Source organism: Dipodomys merriami, unplaced genomic scaffold (assembly GCF_024711535.1).
Source record: "Dipodomys merriami isolate MVZ:Mamm:240054 unplaced genomic scaffold, mDipMer1.0.p SCAF_9, whole genome shotgun sequence".
NCBI classification, from domain to species: domain Eukaryota; kingdom Metazoa; phylum Chordata; class Mammalia; order Rodentia; family Heteromyidae; genus Dipodomys; species Dipodomys merriami.
The window spans coordinates 40,458,974-40,483,375 of NW_027206512.1; the positions used below are offsets into that span (position 1 = coordinate 40,458,974).

Here is a 24,402-nt window from a genome sequence, read left to right on the forward strand (position 1 = left end):
AAGTCAGTAATAGAACACTTGTCTAGCATGCATTAGGCTATCATTTTTATCTCCAGCATTGATGAATGGAATTGTCTATACCTCATTGGTAAGTCTGTATATCTCAGATCATTATCTCTCATATTTATTGGCTTTTCAAAAAAAGATAGCATAATGTAGTATGTTGCTATCAGATAGTGTAAGACATTACTTTTACTCCAAAGCATAATGACTTCTATATCAGCCATACTAATATGATAAAATTCATATCCAGTGTGTATATGTGTTTGCCTCTTTGTATTTACCTTGTAATTTTATTTCTTCTTTAAAAATTATTAAGTAGTTGTATAGAAGTTACAATTCCATAAGTAGGGCTATGACTATCATGCAGTTTGGTTAGTGTCACTCCTTACATCATTTTCTCCCTCCCATTTCTACCTTCAAGTTCTGTAGTTCAATATTTACAAGGTGTACATTGAATATAATGACTTCATTTGCTTACCAACAATCCTATGTCTTAAATCAGATAGTTTCCCCCAGAACACAGGAATAGATATAAAGGTAGTACACTGATAATAATGATGATGGATGATGATGATGATGATGATGATGATAATGAAAATAGGGCTCAAAATACCCATACAGCCACAACAGACTGGAACACATAATACTGTTGGACTAACATTAAATCTTTGGGTTCTTTAAATTGTTTATAAAATCACAAAATCATTACTTTCATAATTATTTTTCTCAATAACACACTGATTATCCTTTTAATGCCCACATCACTCATACATCCTCTCCAAGTCCTTAATCCTATCTGCAAAGGCTTTTTATCATATAAAGTAACATTTATAAATTCCAGATTTGGACTCCTCTCTTCTGAGGCCACTTTAAAGCCTACTCTTCTGACAAAAAGCCACCCTAGCATAGATATTTCAAATGTTTAATCCTTCACAAGCGGAGTAAGAAAATGACATTTAAACATCTACCTAGTGGGTAGAACTTCACCTCTCATAGATTTGCCATTTTCCACAGGTGGTACACTTTTCATTGTGTCACAGAGTGAAATTAACTTCCACAATGCACATCTAGGCTTCCATTTCCCATTCATTATGGTGAATCAGCCCAAGCTACCTCCACAAGAGGCACATTTATAAATCTTAGGAAAAGAGTTTTTGGTTTTTAGTTTTGTTGGTCATGGGGCTTGACCTCTGAGCCTGGGCACTGTCCTGAGCTCTTCAGCTCAAGGCAAGCGCTCTACCACTTGAGCCACAGCGCCACTTGAACATTTATAAATCTTAAAGTGAAGAGAGGCGACACTCCTATTAAATGGTATGGTAGCATCTCACTGAACATTATTGGAAATACTTGAAAACATTTATTGACAGGCAGGCACTCACGATCTGAAGCAATTCAGCAAATAAAAATCTCCAGAACTCGGCTTTCTGCCAGCAATTGCTTCTGTTCTTAGAATCCCAGTGTCTGCCAGGTTTTGTTGTTGTTGTTGTTGTTGTTTTTATTGTTGTTGTTGTTGTCTTTATTTTCCTGCCTCCTCACAAACTGTACCTTCACTTTTCTTACTAAGTATGTTCTCAGACCTAAGGTAGTTGAAGAATATGTAATCACAATCATAATTTGCAACCAGCGTGGTTTTATGTTCATATAAATTTTTTCTATGTACTATATCATAAGGATACATCCAAAGTGCATTTACAGAACAGCCTTTTCCCCCTCCCACAGCTATCAGATAAATTGTAGAAACAACATCTCATTAATCCTTGCCCAGCACCTTGTAGGTGTTATGATCCAAGTTTTATAAATGTGGAACAAGCAAACGTGGCTTTTTTTTGTTTCAGAGATTTGGCATACAGATAAATCATCTGCATCATATACTATGTACCTGTGAAAAAGGAAGTCATCTGAAAGTGGCTACTTAGCATGTGAAAAATCTCTGACAATATCAATAAAAAGGAATGCAGATGCAGGTGCATCTAGGATAAGTAGAGGATTCTTTCTGAGTCTTAATTCCAGTGGAGCCTGTAGACCTTAATGACTTATTTTCATTTATTTTAAGTACAAGAAAGATGAATATAGTGCAGAATCCTAGATACTACAGATAAAATGCGATCATTTTGTATGTGTGTATGTGGGAGGGAGGATTGAGGTATGAATCCCATGGTTTTTTTCCCAGTCTCTCACTTTCAGCTTTACTTGGCTTTTGCTGTACTACTTGAGCCATACTTCAAACTGTTTTTGTTGGCTATTTTGGAGATGAAGTCTCTAATCCTAGAGACTTCAATGTAGGAATTTTCCCACAATTCCCAAACCTTGAAGTCTTTCTTACAGGTCACTGTTAAAGGTTTGTCCTACTCCATTGTATATTAGTTTTGCTTTGATGTTTTTTGTCTTCCTTAAGTCATTTCAGCTTAATTATACTCGAGTTTATCATTTTTAGTTAAAAAGAAAACAGAAAAGTAATTTCTTTGAAAGTCAATCAAGTTTTATCCTGCTAAATTGTTTCTTAGGTTTGCTTTGATTTTTTTTTGTCTTCCTTGAGCCATGTCAGCTTAATTATATCTGAGTTTATCATTTTTAGTTAAAAATAAAATAAAACAGAAAAGTAATTTCTTTGACAGTCAATCTCTAGGTGCTTATTAGATACTGTTTTGTAGAAATTACTAATTTCATTTAAAGCACCTTAATGAAGTTACTAAATTTCTATGAGCATCACCATAGGAAATACAACAAGAAAATAATCTTTGTCCTATTGCAGTGTGTGTGTGTGTTTGTGTGTGTGTGTGTGTGTGTGTGTGTGTGTGTGTGTGTGTGTGTGTGTGTATGAGAGAGAGAAAGAGAGAGAGAGAAAGAGAGAGTCCTGTGTATTATATGAGGCAAAATCTAGGAATATAGGATGAAATGAATATAGAAATAAGAATTACTTTCAACAAAATAGCTTCCACATGTTAAGATAGATTCAAACAAACTGTCATTAGAAGAGCAGCCACAAGGACAAAAACAGAAATCACCTCCAAATGTGAAAATGAAAGGCTTCAAACTGACAGCAACATCTCTAACCAGCTTTGAATCTTTGGGGTAGGACAATAAAATTACCTTTGAAAAGCCCCTCTATTACAGATCTCCAGAAGCACATGTATTTTCTCACACATTTTTTCCATTACTGTATTACTTGTGCTTTTTCATTTTATTATTATGACTTCCATGATAAAACAAATCATTCTTTTGAACTACACAGTTGTAACAAAAACATTGCCCTCAAGGAAATTATATTTTTGGGCGGATAGAATAACAGACTTGTTACCCAACTTACTGTGTGGATAGCAGGGGCTTTTTATTGTTCTTATAACCAAGGTGATATACAGAATGGTTCTAAGTTAGGTACGTCAGCAAAAAAGTATGTTTTTTAATCAATGTCATCTAGCAGGTACATTCTTAACTATTGCTTATTATTTAGATCTTAAATGTCTCTTAAAATGTCTAGGCTTAAGAGTGGGTCACCAATCTGTGTTACTATTGGGAGGTGGTAGAATCTTGAAGAGGTGGGTTCAAGTGGGGAAAACTTAGGTCATTGGGCACATGGGGATGTAAGCAATATTGGGATGCTGGTATCTTCCTGACTCTGTCTTTGCTTCCTGGACACCATTGGATGACTGAGCTTGACCATACTCTTCCTGCCATGATGCTCTTTCTCACCATAGGTCCAAAAGCCATAGAGACAGCTGATCTTGGAGGGAAACTTCTGAGGCTGTGAACTAAAACAATCCTCTCTTCCTCATAGTTGCTTATCTCAGGTATTTGGTTACAGTGTTATAAATCTAACTAATGGGCCACTCCATCTATGGTCAGGAAAAAAATAATACCTGACATACAAAGTGATGATTATGAAATATCAAATCCATAGTAAAGTATCTAGATGCTACAGAAACTCAGAGAAGTGAAGATCAGTTTGTTATATCAGTTAACCATCCAGTCTGTTCAAGGTTAGGATAGAAAGGCAAGGTTTCTGTCTTCGAAGAACTTATAGTTTAGGACTAGGAGACACACTCTAAATAAACAACTCCAAGTCGTTTATTTATTTAACTAGTATAAGGATAATTAGACTGGTATGCCAGTAAGGTTCATGTCAGGATGAAAAAAGGAGTACCACAACAGGGTTCCTTCACAATTCCATTTAAAAAATTTCCCCTCTACCTATAAAGTGGTCAAGAAATACTAACAAAAACTGTGAGAAGCATGAAGGAATGCAATGCTTTTCACAGATAAATAAATTTTATTCATCCAGGCAGCCTTTTTTTTAATTTAACTTTATTGTCAAGGTGATGTACAGAGGGGTTACAGTTACATACATATATAGTAGTAAGTACATTTCTTGTCAAACATTGTTACCACCTCCCTTTTTTTCTCCCACGTTCCCTCTCCCTCAATGCCCACCCCCAAGTTGTAAAATTCATTTCCAACATGCTGTCTTATGAGTACAGCTGTTGCATTGGTTCACCCTTTGTCCTTTGTCTCACCATTTTGTTGTTCCCCTTCCTTTCCCTAATTCAGATAAGTGTATATACAATACAGAGGATACCCAAATCAAATAGAGTGACAAGGAATAAACCATAGGAGAATAAAAAAGGAAAAAAAATGAAAGGAAAATGAAATAACTCCACATAGTACATTAAGAAAAACAACAACAAAGAAAAACCTTAGATGACTATAGTCCTGATGTAATCTCTGTGTATTAGATTAGCACAGGAATTTCATTGATGAGTTCTAAATGACAACTGGCCCATAACTCACTTCTGTCACATTTTTTATCCCTTTCTTTCCACTGTGTGTTCTGTTTAAACCTGAATTACATCCAGTTATATACTTGGCCACCTGACAAGTCTAGACTAATTCCAAAAATCAGGGATTGTGGCTCTGTGTGTGTGTGTGTGTGTGTGTGTGTGTGTGTGTGTGTGTGTGTGTGTGTGTGTGTGTGTGTATCACATGTGACTTGAGTGACACATGTAGCTGATACTTGTAACTAATGTTATACCCTCCTATATCAGTCATGTTGAACAAATGTTTGTGGAATTAATTGGATGTTTTTCTTTCTTTTTTTGACTCAGTTGCTTAATACATAGAAGCATAGGGAGCACAGGATGCTAATACCTAAGATGGATTTGTCCATGCTGCTCAAGTACCATGTAACTATTCACACACCATTGAGTTTAGTACCATTAAAGGGTAATTGCCCTTCTGGGAATTTGTTACGGACAAATTTTACATACCTACTCTTTTTTATCACCACAAGACAGATAAAAAGAGAGGAAACTAAAATATTTTTCAAGTACGTAGCTGTATTTAAACTTTATTTGGAAACACCTCTGTATTAAAAGAACAAATCAGTTGTACTCTTACACATGTCCACTTTCAGAGCCGCCCAATAACAATATGACCTTTTTAAAGGAAGATGTATTGACATTTAGTTTCTATCTCACACCATCTAACCACATGACTGGGAGAAGCCTTCTTTTTTTTTCTTTTTATTTCAGTGCAATGAAGTCCAATGGAATTAATCTAAAGCCTTATTTTGCTGAGCTTTACAAGTTAGGCCCACAGTAGCATTTTCCATTTTTATTTTACTGAATGTAAAGTTTTCTTTTACTATTGCTACTATTGTTAGTGTAGAAGGAGCAGAAGAGGAAGAAAAGGAGGAAAAAAGAGGAGGAGGAGAAAGGGAAGGAGAAAGAGTTGGAATGATAGGCAGGTGCTCCACTACTTGAAGGACATCCCCAGCCACATTTTCCTTCACAAACCAAATATGTTTAATGTTCTACTTCACAGGGGGAACAAAGCTTTTAAAAAGATAATTCAGGTATATGTTCATATATGTTCAATGTTTGTGTTAGTGGAGGAGTAACAGAACTTCTAATAGTCATGCTATTACATATGTGCAAGATGTAGTGATATTAAATTTATTATCCCCTTGGTACTGAAGGCATTGCACTTGATTTTGGACCACGGAACGGAGTGATGCCTAATGCCTCCAATGACAAGCCTCTGGAAAAAAATCAAGGCGACTTAGGCAAACCATTGTTCCTTCTAAATTTACTTTTCTCTATGCTAGGACATGAAACCACATACATCCGTTAACTGTGTTAGTCCCAGTTTAAATTTACTATGTTAATAATAATGTTCTTAAATAGAAACCTTTTTAAAGTGCTGGCATAAATAGAAGGGTTTTTTTCAATGTCTTTAATTTTAAAATGCTGGCATAAATTGAAAGGAGACAGCCATTTATTTCTAACAGTTTATGCAAAGAACTACCCATTAGTCTGTACATTCAAACGTATCACAAAGGAAAATTAAACATCTTCCTTTGAAACATAATATGAACATCTGTACCTATTCACTTTGATTGGGAGGAGGTCCTCTTTGCCCAGGAAAAACATATTAGTGTCAGTAAAACACATATATTTAGATACATAGATAGATATAGATATAAATATAGATATAGGTAGATAGATACAGATATATAAGAGAGAGTAGCATTGATATGTATAACTACTATAGTTTTAAAAAGTTATTAAAGTCATTTTAAATTCAGATCCAGAAGATCTTTTTTTCGTTGACCTTAATCTCTAGAGAAATATTCTTTTAAAAAAGTGTCTTACAAAGTTTTAATACCACAAAAAAGACCAGGCCTTGACCCATTGTATTTCTCATTGCGAGTGAGAAGAGAATATAACTGATAAAAATAAGTGATAAAATCATGGAGATAAAATCAAAAGAAACAAAGCCAATATGAAGCTTGTCTTATCTTGTCTGAAATATATAGAGATCCTTAGACACATCTACAATGTTGTTCTCTGTGTTTTTATTTTTGAATCATTACCTATGTGGTGTTTGAGTAGCCTTTTGAAATCCATCCTAACAAAGAGCTCATCTTCCCTATCTCAGTATTCCTCCTGATCCATGTTCCATGTCTGGAACATGGCAGGTACCCAGTGCAGAATGTTTGAGTGATCTCAACAATGCCTTCTTCAAAGGGGTGTTCCTTGAGCTCACATCTTACAGTGAGAGTAATTACCTTCCCTCCCACATATGTACTATTCTGTTTTATTGTCTAGTATCTGTTGGGAAATTTTTACAATGTCATTGGGCATATTAACAATTTATTTAGCTAGCACACAAACTTTATGAAACTTTGTATCATCCTTGGCTAATGTCATTAAGAAATTTTTTCTCTTCTCAGACATGCTACCTTGTAATCCTCGCTATTCAGGAAGTGGATAGGATAGTGTTTAAAGGCCAGCCAGTTTCTTAGACATCACCCCAACAAACAAAGAGCATGACAAACGAACTGGTTATCTTAGTGTATGACTGTGATCCTAGCTCTATGGGGGGATTGGGGTCTAAGGCCAACACCCAGCTATTTGAAAAACAACTAAAGCAAGAATGGGATAGGGGAATGATTAAGAAGTAGACCACCTACATGGCAAGGCCATAAGTTCAAAGCTAGTACCACCAATAAAATTCTCTCAGTAAATAGAATAGGATGAAGCATTTGCTTCCCTGGTATCTAGTATCCCCTTTCTGTGGTGTCCTCCATCTTGATGTTACTAGTTTTCTGCCTGGGTATTTATATCTAGTACACAGTCCCCTGCCTATTCTCAGGAAATGATTTTTCTCATTGCTCATTTATCTCCAATTCAAATTCATTTGCTCAGGTATTTGTGGCTTAATCCTTTAGTCACCATTGGGAGTAAAAATCCTGCACTCTGATAGAGACTTTCAGCTAAGGCAATATGGAAGATTGTCAGGAAAAGGGAAACATTTATTAGCCTTCTGTATTGCATTAGAAAGGCGAGTTTCATGCTTCCTTGGAATCACATTTATCCATAAAAACGTTAGATAAGCAGATGCTATGTCTCCACCACCCTCACCTCCATATAAACACACACATAGAAAGAACCCTTTTTAATACAGTGCAAAAAGTCTTTAGTAATAGGCAAGAATCACTGATGTACCTGAGTAGAATTTCTTTATCGAGAATAAGTATGCTGGGTCTTTTCTTAAGTAACTTATCTAGTCTCAAATTAACCCTGGTTATTTTGGCTGTGGCGGGAGATGGTATAACTATTTGGGGATGAGCAAATGAAGGCCTAAAGGAATTCACTATCATTCTTGGGAGTATGAGATAGTAGTTAGTAGACAGAAAGAATTCTAATCCAGGTCATTATGGCTTTTGTTCTGCATTATTGCCACCATAAACAGATCCTTTTAGAGAGGGTGGTTGATGGCCAGTATGAAGTGTGTCAGTCAAGAAACCAGGGAGAAAGAGAAGGCACACACAATTAGGTAATTTGAGAGAGTTTAATAATGCATGGATAGATCCTCAGGGATAATTATCTTGCTGCCTAAAGGAGAGCACCTACAATGGAGAGAGATATGCTAAGGCAGGGAAAGAGGAAGGGAAGAAGACTGAGTGAGCTGCCTGACAATGCTATGCCTTTCAGCATAGCACTAGAGCCAGATCCCAGTCATCCTCCAGGGGGAAGGGACTGACGGAGTTGCCTTGGTGATCTTCCTAAGTCTTTGACTAAATCTAACCAGAAACCAGAAGGAAAATGAACCTAAAATGACTTTATGGTTTTAAATAGTTTTAATGGTTTTAAAAAGGACTATAATTACAAACACCTCCAAGATTTATTAATACAGGTTCATACTAAGCCACAAGTATCTTTTCTTTTCTATTTTTACTACATTGCCAACAAAGGACATTTGAATTATTGTTTCAGACAATCCCTCTCATCAGGACATTTATGTTAAGTCGTTCCCTCCAAAGATGTCTGTTACTAAAAGACATATTTTATCCACAGCAATCAAGATGAGATTACAAAAGGCTTTCAAACATTTTGAAATCTTCATTTTTCACCACTGAATATTTTTGCCAAAGGTGACCTCAAATTCTTAGCCAGGAGAGATCCTTCTGACTCAGGCTTCCAAATCCCTGGGACTGCATTCATGCTTCCTAGTGCCCAGCCTTGTTTCCTCTGTTTTTATACCACAGATTTGTAATAGAAATCCACAATGTCAGGTACACAGTAGTTGTTTGTTTGTAAAGTCTTCCTGTTGGTTTGTCTTCTCACTTTTCTGAGAAAGCTATCCACGCTGTTTGCTCATTGCATGAATACAAGACCTGGGCTGCTTCGGAGCATTGGTATACATTGACAGCACCATAACCATTAAATGGCCCAATGTCTGTGTATTGCTTCATTAAATCAGGTGGTCTGGTTGACGCCAGTGATGAATATTATGGAGCTTTCCAAGTGATTGCAGAAATCAGCCAAGGTCTCTGAATTAAACCAAGTATTACCTCAACTGCAGAGTGAAACCTCCTGGGCAGGTGTTTAGAAAAATTACTAATGCCTTCCTCCTACTCTGACTTTTGTAACTTCTTTATATAATTACTACGAGAAAATAAAATAACTTCCCAGGCCCTGAACTCTCTGAATGGTTGGGGTCCATTCAATCAAAGTTTTATTATGGATTTGGTTATGTGATAGTGCTCATGACATGGAGGTCTGAATGTCAATAGTAGTGTCAAGAAAATAAAATGTGTTCCCTCTGGGAAAGATAGCAGTGGTGTAGTTGAAGTGATTATCATTGCAAACTAACACTTTCTGAAAATGGTCCTCCTAGGTAGTTTACCTCAAATGGTAAGCCTCATATTTTAGAAGCTACTATATTTCAACTACATTATAGCACCATAATATTAGACCTATATATAGCTTATAGCACTTTCTATAATTCTCTCCAAGGAAAGTATCAAGAAACAAGCTTAACAGATGCTAAGATTTCTCATCTCCCACTTGGGTCATAAACGATGCTATGGCACCTCTGTGTCGAAGGACTGTCGCTTTGTAAAACAGAGCCATGGTATTTTTCCCTTTTATGATGGCAAAATGTACACACAAAGGAAACTACGTAGTACAGTGGCTGAAACAAAAATCAGCTGTCTGATTAAGACTACCAAAATGTTTGCACGTATCTTTTCTTCAAATTTCAGGGAGTACTAAATAACAAAAATCTACTCTTCAGCAGAAAGCTTTTTGATGATCTACTATGTCAGAAATGTTCAAGGAGCTATCTCTTGAATGTTAGTTATTACCATAAATGATTGATCAATGTGCTTTGTATTTCAGTCCCACTGAAGTATTTTTCATTCCTTACAACTGGGCACATAGGGATTTCCTTAACGGTAAATATTATTAGAATGACAAATATATTATTTAATTTGACCTCTTAAATTATTCTTTTTCTTTTTTTCCTTTGTAGGACCACCTCAGAAAATAGTGTCACCTAAACAAGAACATGAAGACAGGAAGCATGATAAAGTCACAGACAAAGGAAGTGAAAGCGGGACTTCCTGTAATGAGCTCTCCACCTCCAGCTGCGACAGCCACTCCGAGGCCAGCACTCCTCAAGACAATCCACCCAGTGCCCAGCAGGCCACAGCTCACCAGCCTAACACCTTGACATTGGATCGTCCATCCAAAAAGGCACCTGTGCAGTGGATGCCCCCACCAGACAAGCGCAGAAACAGTGAACTCTTTCAGACCCTCATCAGCAAGTCCCGGGAAACAAATCTTTCCAAAAAGAAAGTCTGTGAGAAGCTCAGTGTGGAAGAAGAAATGAAAAAGTGTATTCAGGATTTCAAAAAAATCCACATTCCGGATTATTTTCCGGAGCGCAAACGGCAATGGCAATCTGAACTGCTGCAGAAATATGGGTTATAGTAACCGTCACACTCCTCCCGTGTTTCAATGACATTCAGTGTTTACGACGGTGTCACTAACCTGACTCCAGGGTCAGTGTGAATCTTGCTGCTCTTCCTTTTTTGTGAACAGTGAATGTGGGATGGTATTTTTTTTTCATTCTTATTTTTGTTGCTGTTTTGTAGAAACAGGATCTTAAAAAAAAATTGAAACCAATAAATGTAGTCTCAAGATGGTATATCTATCCGATTCAAACAACTTTGAAAGAACAAAAAGAAACTGCATGATCAAGAAGCATAGAATCTTGATTTGGAGATTATGGTCAACTGGACACATTTGTCATTTTGTAACTCATCAAAAAAAAAAAAAGTAAAGAAAATCATCGTATTCACTTCAACTAAAATGACAGTACGAATGAAGCAACATCAAGTAAAATTGTAGATGAAGGTTATCAACGTAAACTAAATCTAAAACTGTTTAAATGTTAATGCAATAGCAATATTATTTTTGCATGAGCACAATGTTACAAATAAGTCATGAGAAATAAGAGAAGATTTGTTTGTTGCTTGGAAAGAAAATTTACCAAAAAAAAAAGCAAAAAAATAACTGTAAAGTGTCTAGGATACTGAAATTGAACTTTCTTGTTCAAAGCTGTGATTTCTTTGATATGTATATGTGTATGGTGTTCCTGTTTGTTCAGATGGTGTAAATATGCCTTATCTTTTTGTGTTATGGCATCGACATTCATCTATCAATGCTAGTCATGATTATTTCTGTGAAATGAGTCTTTTACATCCGGCTGTGAAAATTGGTAAAATGAGGCTCTGAAAGATCCTAGTATTATGTTACTCAAAATAATTGAGGAAAATGATAAAGAGATTTATGTATTTATTAAAAAAGGAAAATGTGTTGGAATTGTTTGGTTTCTATTGACTCTTCTTTTAAAGTGTTCAAATGTTTTTCAGTTTTCCTTTATGACTCCATATTAAGGGGTGCTCTGTTCAGACTTGGCAAGTTTTAGCACAGATCAAATGGAGATAGGATCATGTCTGCAGAGCTTTGGTGTTGGTGAACATATCCTTAATCCACAGGAGAAAAAGGCCCTCCTCATCTGAAAACACATTACAATTTGAATGTTAGCTGACAAACCCCATTTAAACCTTCTTGAAGAACAATTGGCATGTTACCTCTTACACACTGAGACAGAAATATCAATAGAGTTTTATAAGGCCAACCTTTATAAAAAGTGATTTACTCTTGATTGTGTGAACACAAACTTTTTCATTAGACTCCATACATCTTTGCTTCATCATTTCCACAGAGTGAAATACATAATATCATGCAATTTTGCTAAAGGACATGCTGAGAGATGTAAGATTCCCTCAAGAATTTTAGAACTCAATTTCCCCTGTGTGAGACAAAGTGCGAATTGAATAGCACTTGTGGTACCACTTCTTTCAGCATAATAGAAAATAAGCATTACCAACTCAAGGTCTGAACAAATCTCTGTTCATTTGCATAATTTTGGTTTTCCCACAGTGCCATTTTATAAGGTATTATCTACAATGGACTACTAAAAACAGTTTAAGGTATATGATTTACTCTGAATCTCCTGTCAGATTTGGGGAAAATAGTTATTCTCATGTTCTACAGCTGATCATAGAAAGTTGGCACTTCCAACTTGGTTTGATTGGGGTACAACATTGGAGAGTGGATTGACTTTGGTGGTAAGGTTCCTAAGTTTCAAATTTCACTTCTACCACTTATTATATAATCTTAATATAATAAAGGGATGATATCATGAAGATTTAAATGATACAGTTGAAGTAAAAAATTATTAGCATTTATGGAGCTTGAGAGCAAGAGGGAGATGGTGGAGATGGTCGAGCAACCAACATTACCAAACACAATACAGAATTCAAGGCCTACAGAGTGAAAGGCCTCAGGTCACACATATCACTTTTCCTGTGTTCTTCTGGGCGAAGCCAGCCATCTCAAATTCAAGGAATATGTAAAGAAGCTCTTCCTCTTCATGGAAAGTGCAGCAATGAGTTGGAGTACGTGGAATCTATGTTGTCCAACTCATTCTTTCTAGGGTCTAGATCTAGATGCAAATTCTCTGCATACCAGTTACTGTTTGTTTGCTTTGACTCTCCCCAGAGTTTAAAACATAACCTACCCATACCACCAAAGCACTTTTTTTTGTCTCTTGGGGCTTTTGTTTGTTTGTTTTGTTCTGTTTTGAGATAAGGTCTTACCATGTAGCCCACAATGAGACTGAACTTAAGATCCTCCTGTCTGAGCCTCCTAAGTTCTAGGCTTATGGGTATTTGCTATCATACCCAGCACAGACTTCTTCATTAATGTCGTAGAACTTTATTCATACTACATGTTTCAATTAGAAATGGCATTTACTCTCCTAAGCATTTCTTTTTGTAATTTTATTGTAAAGATGCTGAACCAGAGAGGTTATAGTTACATGCGTAAAGCAATGGTTACATTTCTTGTTGAACATTGTTACCCCTTCCCTTGTTGCTCTCCCACTATCCCTTCCTTCCCCTACTTCCCTTACTCCTCCTCCACAAAGTTGTAAAGTTCATTCCCAATATACTGTCTTCTGTATGTCATTGTTGCAGTGGGTTATCCTGTGTCTTTGTTTCAGTGTTTTGTTATTCCCCTTCCCCTCCTCAAATTATACAAATGTATATACAAGATGCAGAGTATAAAAATCATGTACAGTGACAACAGTGGATATGCCATAGGAAGAAGAACATACAAAGGAAACATGAAATCACATAGTACATTAAAAATACAAGGAAAGACCTCTTGTATCCATATCTTGGGGTTCATTTCACTTAGCATCATCTTATATGGTCATATGTCCATAACTTTTGACCTTTTCTGCTCATCTGATAAAGTTATCAGATATACTAATTACAGTATACTAATTACTGCATATGAGGTAAACTATGGGACCTATATTTCTTTGGGTCTGGCTTACTTCACTTAATATAGTTTTTTTTCAAATCTTTCCATTTCCTAACAAATGAGGCAGTGTCATTTTTTCTTATGAAAGCATAGAATTCCATATAACATTTTCTTGATCCATTCATCAACTGAGGGGCATCTGGGTTGGTTCCATATCTTAGCTATGGTAAATAATGCTGCAATAAACATATAGTTGTGCTAGTAGCTTTAGTATGGTCTTGTTTGTGATCATTTGGGTAAATGCCCAGAAGTGGGATCACTCGGTCATAGAGGAACTCTATGTGGAGTCTTTTGAGGTACCTCCATACTTCTTTCCAAAGTGGTTGAACAAGTTTACACTCCCACCAACAATGTAGTAGGCTTCCTTTTTGGCCATATCCCCTCCAGCATCTGCTGTTTTAATTAGCATTCTTGATTATAGCCATTCTAACTGGGGTGAGGTGGAATCTCAATGTTGTTTTGATTTGCATTTCTTTTTATCACCAGAGAAGTTGAGCATTTCTTCATGACACCCTGAAGACATTACAGGAAAGAATAGGAGAAACTCTAGGGCTCCTTGGCACAGGCTGAAATTTTCTTAATAGAGACACAGAAACACAACATATCAAAGAAAGGTTGGCCAAATAGGATTGCGTGAAACTGCAGAGCTTCTGCATGGCAAAGGACATAGCTAGCAAGATCAATAGAAAGCCCACAGATTGGGAAAAGACCCTCATTAGCCATACAACAGATGAAGGTCTCATATCTAAAATATACCTTGAACTCAAAAAACCAAATCCTCCAAAAAGGAATCCTCAAAGAAACAACTGCCCCATCAATAAGTGGGCTAAAGACTTAAAGAGAGACCTCTAAGCATTTCTTTATACTCAGGATAAAATTATTAATGTTAATTCACAGATATCTTGTTACTTAACATTGAATGATGGTAAGTTTATCTGTCTTTTCCACTAAGATTAAAAATTTCCAACAGATGTTATGGTATTTGCTTTTAGCGAGAATAAATAATCAGTAAAGAGTATCTGTAAAACTTGGGAGAGTTGGAGGAGAGGGAAAGTAGGAGAATATTGAGGGAAGGGGTAACAAGTTTGACAAGAAATATACTCATCACCTTACTTATGTAACTAACCTCTCTGCACATCACCTTGACAATTTAAAGAATCAGTAAAATGTGGGATCAATTTGAGGTAACTTTTAAAGGTTGGTATTCTGTAAGAAGTCATTTTGAAAGAATTTTTCAACTGCATTCAGTGCGTATCTTCTCAAAAACTTTAGTCACAGCAAGAATTGACAGAATTGAATATATTTTTCTGAATTTTTATGTGTTAAAATTCAAGCTCCCTTCCCTTAAACTCTATAAAAACATACTTCTTAGCACATTAAATAAAACATGAAATCAGATACTAAATAAAAAGAGTATCTGACACATGATAAGTATTAAAAAGGTGGCAAACAGATGTCTTTTTCTAACAGTTGACCAAAGAGGTTTCAACTCAATATATTATCAACTTATATCAATTGCACCACGCAATCACCTCTCCAAACTATTCCATCCCTACATCTCCACACATGTTTCCTTGTTCCATTTTTACATATGTGCCTTGAGTATTATGCCTACTTTTGCCCACTATTCCTCTCTACACATTTGCCCAACTACTCTCTTAAAACTCAATTGTTAAGCTATCTTTTAAATGTTCTAAGGAGTTTACCATGGAAATCTATCCCCACCTAGTCTGTATTTTTGTCAGTTTGTTGTATATAACAACACTTACAGGGCCAAGTGTTTTTGTCTCTCTGACTCTGACTTTACAAAATACAATGTTTCTAGATTCATCTACTTCTCTGCAAATAGTATATTACTCTTCCTGACAGATGAATAAAAATACCATTATATAATGTTTTATAATTATATGTTTTATATAACACACTAGCATATGTGTGTGTGTTTATCACATCACATTTTCTTGATCCATTTATTAGTTGTAGGACATCTAGGCTATTTCCAGAACTTGGCTATTATGAATAGTGGTCCATCAGACATTAATGTGAAAATGCCCTGATTAGTGTGAAAGTATCCTGATTTGCAGTCCTTTAGATAAGTGACTGAGAGTGGCATCATGGATCATAAACTAATTCCATTTTTACTTTCTTGAGGAACCTCCTACTAACATCCATGGTATTTGCACTAATTTTCATTCCCAAGAGTATATCAGATTTCCTTTTGCCCTGCAGCCTCACCAAAATTTCCTATTACTCATATTCTTGATCATGGTCATTCTGACCACATGCGATGGTGTCTCCATGTTTTGATTCTCATTTCCACTCTGACCAGGTATGTGGAGCATTTCTCCATGTGTTTATTGATCATCTGAACCTTTTTTATCTGGCTTGTACACAGTGAAGGATATAGTCAGCAAACTAAAATACAGCCTGAATAGAATAGGAAAATGTCATTGGTAGATGTTTGGCAAGAGTCTAATAAGCAGAATATACAAGAAACTACAAAAAAAGGAATCCCCAAGATTCAATAACATTAATAAATGGAGAAAGAAGTTAAACATACACATCTCAGGAGAAGAGGTTCAAATGACCAAAAACTACTTCTCTTAAAGTAACAGTCTCATCAACAGACTTTGATAAGTATACTTTCTCACTAATTCTAAAAGTCATTTCTCATCTTTTTCTCATGATATTGGATTTGAACTCAGACAAATGCTCTACCACTTGTACAATGCCTCCAGCTCTTTTTGCTTTATATTTTCAGACTGAATGCTATATTATTTTGCTCAGAACTGTTTATAGACTGCAATCTTGTTTCCTATTCATTTGGCATAGTATATTTAGGATTATAGACATGCACCACCACCATGCCTGGCAATTTCACATTGTTTGTGGCCAAATACCACTTATTGATATCATATTCCTAATCTCTAATTACCCAAAAGAGTATTTTTGAAATAGCTCACAATTTGTTCCAGTTTGGTTGGCAGTCATTTTGGCATGTCAATCTGGACAAAGAATGACCAAGCCTGAAAATTATTCCTTCTCTCCAACAGTGTTTATTCTTTCTTTGGCAACCAAAACTTTTCATTTGGAACATCAGAGTTTTTAAAGAATTATAGTTTTGTAGTTTAATTTAGATTAAACAAATATCCCCACAGAGAAAGTTTAGTTTTGTTTTTTTAAAGGATACAATATGGAAGAGTTCCCTGTAAATCAATCATTAAATATGAACCCTTTAAAAAAATCTCCATGCTATTCTTTATTCTAGTTTATTTCCCTAAATGGAAAAAAGTATACAGAGGTTAAATGAAACATTTGAGTGCAGGATTAAGTGAATCTTTAAAATTATATACATTTTCTATGTAAATGAAATAAAATATTTTCTTATCACTAACATGGACAAGATTTATCAAATATGACAGACACTGCAATAGTTAAAATGTGTAAAAGCTTATAGATCTCATTTTAACCAGAAGACACATACACAGTCAGTATGATACACTGCTGGCTGTGGGGTTTCCTATCAAAGAGCATGAATTTAGCTACATGGATTTGGAGGAAAAAGCAGCTTATCGTGAAAGTGAGATGTGCTCTAAGACTTGAAGCAAAAAAAAGGATTTGTGTTTAGATATAAGGATTTTGGCAGAGGACTATATAAAGACAGACACAATCTCTACGCTTAAGTAAATAAGAAAACTCAAAAATATTTCTAAGTGTATTTTTCAAGTACAGGTTTTGTGATGGTGCCATTCTGACATTAAGCATGGCATATATTAATGGAGAATATTTTAATAGTAACATTCGCATGTAAGAGAATATTGTATGCTGGGCATTAATGGCTCATGTCTGTAATCCTAGCTACTCAAGAATCAGAGCAGAAGTTCACATTGTTTGAAATCAGTCAGGTCAAAAATGTCTGTATGTGCTCCATTTCCAATTAATCAGACTGTAGGTGTGACTCAAGTAGTAGAGCACCAGCTGTAACCCAACAAGCTAAGTGATAGCACAAGGTCAAGCCCTGGTACTGAAATGCACGCACACACACACACACACACACACACACACACACACACACACACACACACACACACACACAAACTCCTCCCCCCCCCCCCCCACAGTCCTTATTCTAAGAAATTAATGCTCTCTACCTAATCATCTTATCATCTGTGTCCCAGGTTCTGGAAGAAATAGGATATTACCAAGATAGAGACAATACGTTTTCTTTTAAAATCCTTCAAAGAAGTCTAACAAGAAACTGATCCGTTCAAAGGAATGAAAAGAAGCAAATGAATTAGAGCTTAGAACAGGCAAATATTCTGCAAGAAGCATTTTAAAACTGATAGTGCTTTGAATTGCCAACGCATGCTGCTAATAAAATGTAGATTCCGCAGAATTGGATTTAATACCATTTTACAAGTATCTATCTTTATTGTCAACATTTGGCACAGTCTGGTCTCATCACCTATGTGATACTCATGGCAATTTAATGCAGAACACACTATAGAACCATTCAGGTAGTTTTTGGCAAGCGCCATGCTAGAGGCACATAATCGAACTATATCCCAGCTGCAATTGCAAGTTCAGATTTTCGTCATTTTCACTCCAGCTACAATAAAAAGGAGCATGTTGGTCTCTCCATTTAATCTTTGTCCTTCTACTCCATCAAAGATACGATTTTTCTTACAAATCCATTTTTCATATGATTCTCTTGTTTCAAACTCTTTATCTCTTTACTTATAAAGGGGCAGAAATACAAATATCCCTATATGCCTTATAAGGGCCTTCATTTTCTGCCTTCTTTTTCAGTTGTATTACCATGTATTTGTGCATCAGGCATGCAGCACATGCAGATATACACTAACATGGACACTTCACCTTATGTATTTTTTGCTACCTACCTACACTTGTTTACTTGCTGTTCCCAAATAGCATTTGATACTCTTGTTTTTAATTTAATACGATGTAAATAACAGAATTTGTTTGCATGTGGATATATTCTCTATCTTCCTTTCCTTAATTAAAGATGATGATTTTCAAAAACTTTTCTCACCTATTAAGTGATATAGAATATAGGGAATGGATGTGAGAAGCAGTTCACAATCTCTTCTGCCACATTTATCCTCATTCTCAGTGGTGTCTTCAAATGATAATACATAATGGAAATAGAACATTACCATTTTGCAAGGTCTAGTGAAGCAAGGCATCTAAACAAAAGCTAGCCATGGATTTGTTTATCCTCTTCATTAGGATGTGAAGGAAAATAGAAAATATTATTTCATTGCCGGTTACTATAGATTCCTGAGAAGTTGTTATGTCACTCTTTATTTATTTATTTATTTTTTGGTCCAGTCGTGGGGCCTGAACTCTGGGCCTGGGCGCTGTCCCTCAGCTCTTCAGCTCAAGGCTAGCGCTCTACCACATGAGCCACAGCGCCACTTCTGGCTTTTTTCTTTTTTGCTTATGTGGTGCTGAGGAATCGAACCCAGGGCCTCAGGCATGCAAGGCAAGCGCTCTACCACTGAGCCAACTTCCCAGCCCATGTCACTCTTTATTTAAGGGGAGCTCTATAGTTCCTATGAGATGATTCTTCCCTCCTTTGCTTCATCCTCATTATTATATGTAATTGTCCCCCATTAGGAAGTAATTTGTCCTGGAACACTCTCCTGTTGCTTAAGGGTGGTTTTGTTTCCCTTTTCATAAAGATATTTCCTATCAATCTTGTCTTTCCCAGAATGCAAAGTAATTGCAAAGTGACTCCAGGGAAAGTTGCTTAGAGTAGACATACAAAATAGAGGCAGACATGATCTACATGATCTGCTATTTTTTTCTCTCCTGCTTTTAATTACTTCATGGGCCCAAGTAGCCCATTCTTTGTAGCAAAAAGTAGCCTCAAAGAATTCTTCCATGATTTTGGAGAGAATGGCTTAGATGACACTTTGTTTTTTTATTTAATAGGGCTTAATAGGGTTTGAATGTCTTAAATCTGTATATTCCAGATTTCTTGCTTAGGAATTTGATAATACAACTTGGATCCACCCAATTACAAGATAGATTGCTCTTGTGGCTCTCTGATAGCATTGTCTAAAATTCTCTCAAGCAAATTAGTGTATACCTGGATGTATGGCTCTTTATTTTTTTAATATAAATTAAAATTTCTTGTCAAGTTGATGTACATAGGGTTAGAGTTACATAAGTAAGGTAATGAGTACATTTCTTGTCAAACTTGTTATTCCCTCCTTCATTTCCTCCCACTAGTTGTTTCTCCCCAGGCTGTACAGATCATTTCCAACATATTGTCTTGTGAGTGCCACCATTGCATTGGTTCCCCCTTTGTCCTTTGTTTCAACGTATTTTTTGTTCTTTATGAATACCACTTTCATAGTGTTCTCTCTCACTGCAGGCTCTCAAGTAGCTTCCTAGCTACTTCCAGATCATATCCAAATTCCCCATCAATCATTCGTAGTCTTCCCTCAACTGACCATCCCTTAAATTTCACCTTCCTGGTTAGGTCATTCTATTAGCCTTCGTTCCACTCAGACATATGTTCTTCACAGTTCAGTATTTGTGGTCTTTGTGTTTCCCAAATTTAGAATTCTCTTTCCCTAATAATTTTTCATACAAAAGCAATGAAAACCTAGATAAATGCTGTATAGTTAATTTTACAAATGATATGTGGTTCATATGGCTGTTACATGGTAGCCAGATAGAACATACTGATTCTAATGGTATCTACCCTTGTGAGTATTTAGTACAAATAGGCATGCTAAATAAATAAATAGATAGATAAATACAATGAACAAACACTAGAAGGAAAATGAAACAATTTTATCTATGTGAAGAATCAGGTCGAGAGAAATAACAGCCAAAATTTGCAAACATACAAATTCCCTCTGCTCTTAATCATAGATAAAAGAAGTAACTGGAAATAAAATTATACAATTATCAGTTATATTTTTAATCTCTTTTTCTTCCTTTACTTGATTATAAGGAAAATAAAGTTCATTTCCTGATTCTAGAATGGAAAAGATATATACTGAATTTTTTATTTTTGAATTTTCAACAGATATTTACAACAATGTTCTTCATCTCTCAGTACCTTTTTTCAACAAATGAAGAAACCTTCTTGCCATGACATTTCCTTACTCTACTGCCTTTGGTAAAAGTTTAGAATTACTAGATCTCAAGGTATTTTTACATGCCTTAAGTTTACATGCAAACACATATATGACCTCTACTAGTCTAATATTTATTATGCATAAGTAATGTTGCTTGCCATTACTTAAATACTAATGATTAACCAAATAGCAATGCCTAAATAAAATAAATGGTGCACATAAATATATAACATGTAAATGGGTGCAAGAAAGAATCAATGGAAGATGAAGCAATGTACAATAACTTTATAGACTGAAATTTCAGAAGAAATTCCTTACCCATTTCTTTGTAAGATGCTAATTTTTCCGTCAGGCATCAACCTTCAGACTTCTGAGTTGTGACTCCAATTAATAATTCATAACTTTTCTGCTGCAGAAAAGTTATGTAAACTATATGTATTTCTTCTCATTATCCCTGCTCTTTGTTTGTTAGTAAAGTTAATTTGCACCATGAAGTTGTAAGAAAATATGCAGTCTTAGAGAAGCTTCAAAATATAGCTAAGATATGGTTCTTTTGTGTACCAAGGAAGATTTTAAAAAGTAACCTAACATAAAAGTAACCTAACACAAATCAATGTTGACATTTAGATGCTTATTTATGTAAACATCCCCTCTAACAATCTCAGTTTCTAACCTAACCATATCAAACTGAGTTATTATGGAATATAAATATGCTTTAAAATTCTGCTGCACATTTTAATAAACTACTGTTACTAAGGTGGTATTTGCATTAAATGTTTAATGTTTAATGCCATTAATTATTGACAGTTTTCAATGTTTATAAAAATTAACATCTAAGAAAAATATGTTTCTTGTCTTCCTCAGTAAGCAAATGTTACCAATATATTTGCTAATGACATATAATTCACCATTTTCAAGTGCATAATTTAGTGGTTATTAATATACTAAAAAACCACCACCAGTATTAAAATATTTTTACCATCTTGTGAAGAAAGTCTGTACCCTTAGCAATCATTTGTTTCTGACTTAACAATCAGCAATCTACTTTATATCTCTATGGATTTACTCATTTAGAAACTTCACATATCCAGAATCATATAATACAAGATGGTCTGTGTGGAATTTCTTTCACTTATCATATGTTTTCAAGTGTTATCTACATTGTGTAATAATTCAGTAGTTAATTTTTTTGGCATAAGGGAAATTAGTGGGGTTTTAAAAATCTAAATCCTGGAGTTTTTCCAGAAGAGTGTAACAGGTTTATTTTTAATTACTATAACACTGAACTGCTAAAAAGTTTATTCTTCAAATTTCCATATGTGTATTTACACTTGAACAAAACCTAATTTCACACTTAAAGAAAAACAGAAAAACTGCCAAGATGTCCCTGAATTGTATTTAGTATTTTTCCACTGATAATCATATATTTAGATATCTTTGAATTTCCTGGAGGGAAAACCTTATAACATTTAGAACTACCAATGATAGGAAGAAGAGAGTTTTAACTATTATTATTATTATTATTATTATTATTATTATTATTATTATTATTATTATTATTATTCATCCAGAATGAAAAGTCTGGCAACTTTAAATGCCTAGGGCAATTTTACATCCTTGCAAAAGCATGCAACCTTACAGGTATATTCCCAGAAAGTACTTTAGAGTCCCTCAAAGTTCTCTTTGTACATCTCATGCCCAATTTTTGCAAGGAGGGCTGGTATTGGCAGGTGTGGGCTTGTGACAATGTAAGCCCTCAGTGTGTCTGTCAAAGTTTTGGATTTATATAGTAATTCATAGAGTAATCCTTCCTTAGCTGCAGTCTCCTTTCGAACATTTTAGGTACCCTCCATCAAATTCGTTCCTAAAATGTTAAATGGAATATATTTCATAATTAAAACATGTATGAGCTATAAGTTGTATGCCATTCTGAGTAGTGTGATGAATCTTTCCAAAAAGAATCCCAACCAGAATGAGAATTCTCCCTTTTCAAGTAGCCAGGCTGAACACTCTACCTGCTCTTTAGTCACTCTCTGTCTTGATTACCAGGTTCACTGTGACAGCATTGAAATGCCTGTGTTAACCCTTATTTTACCAGATAAAGTTGTCTGTTGTCTAAAAGGATTGGTTCCAGAATCCTCCCACCAGATTCCCAAATCTGTGGCTTTTCCAAGTTTTGTATAGAATTCTATTTGAATATCACCTATGCACCTGTGCTTACATATTTTAAATCATTTCTAGATTTCATTGCCTACTGTCATGTAAATCCTGTATTCAGTTGTTATCCATTGTTTTTAAGGAAATAATGACAATAAAATAAAATAAAAATAAATATGTCAGTGAAGATCTAACTTATCCATATAAAGGGTTGACTTGATTACATTCATCCTACTAGCAATACCATTGACTTAAGGAAAGTAAAGGTATATTAGACAGAAGTTGCTAAGCTCTAAATAGGAATGTGTCCTTTTATCTGTGAAATGATCAAGAAGGGAAAAGAAACCTGGGCCAGTGTTGCTGCTGGACTTTAAATTGGAAAAGTTACAGATACAGTATGTGAGTTTGGCAATGAACAGCCAAAACTGTGTATAGAGTCCTGCATCCACTGGGGGTCCTGGAATATATCCTCAGCAGATAAGAGAGCTCTACAGTGTGTGTTTTAGAGCCTCATAGTTCAGGCCAATAACTCACACACATGGCTTGATAAGGTGTGGCAAAAACATTCTCCAGAGGAGTAGGATTACACTCCTTGTTCTTATCTCAGCAAAACATATGTCACTCACACAGCAAATCTTGTCCATGCTTGGCATCATTGCAAAGCTATATAACAGGAGGAGGGAGATTTTGGAGGTCATAATCCATTTCTGCTCTGTGTACTTGAAATTGATATAATCTTAAGGTTTTCCTCTTAGGAAGATTTTTTTTTTCATTCAGGGGAAATTGTTATTTCCTGTGCATAGAAAGCTTGTGATCTTCCAGTGTTACCTTATAAAATCTTGTAGGCTCAAGTCATTCCTCCACTGTGCCAGAGGCCCTACGCAAACTCAATATGGTTTCCTTTCTAGGAAACAGACTACCGCAACAGTCTTCTTCTTCTTCTTTAATTACATGTTTTGCTTCTTGATTTTATCACTCTTGGATTGTGTTAAGTCTTCGAATAAATTATGCACAAGGTAAGATTGCAGCGGGATAACATAAATCCAAGAAAATGAGATGAATCAAAAGTTGCATTTTTCATAACTGGATACTAGCTGTTTGGATCTAATGAAAATAAAAACATGGGCTGTTGAATGTCAGTTTTCATTCCTGGATACAGAATGAAAGCCATTGGCAAAAATAACCATTTTAGATTTTTACTACTTGGGAAGGAGGGGAGTTGGGGCTGGGGATGGGATAGCACTAGAAAATGAAAGAGGGAGTAACACTGTTCAAAAGGAAGTGTACTCATTACCTTACTTATGTAACTATAACCCCTCTGTAAATCATCCTTACAATAACAATTTAAAAACATTTTTTTTCATAACTGGCCTCATTGTTGT

General features: G+C 35.4%; 1 protein-coding gene across 1 annotated transcript in view; it reads left to right on the forward strand.

The window, feature by feature from the left end:
- Positions 1-11,662, forward strand: part of Kctd8 (potassium channel tetramerization domain containing 8) — a 183,851-nt gene extending 172,189 nt beyond the window's left edge. Inside the window, exon 2 of the mRNA XM_070012451.1 lies at positions 10,318-11,662. Coding sequence (XP_069868552.1) covers positions 10,318-10,778 — 461 coding nt within the window. The 3' untranslated portion in view covers positions 10,779-11,662. The remainder of the gene's footprint in view (positions 1-10,317) is intronic.
- Positions 11,663-24,402: the final 12,740 nt, after the last annotated feature.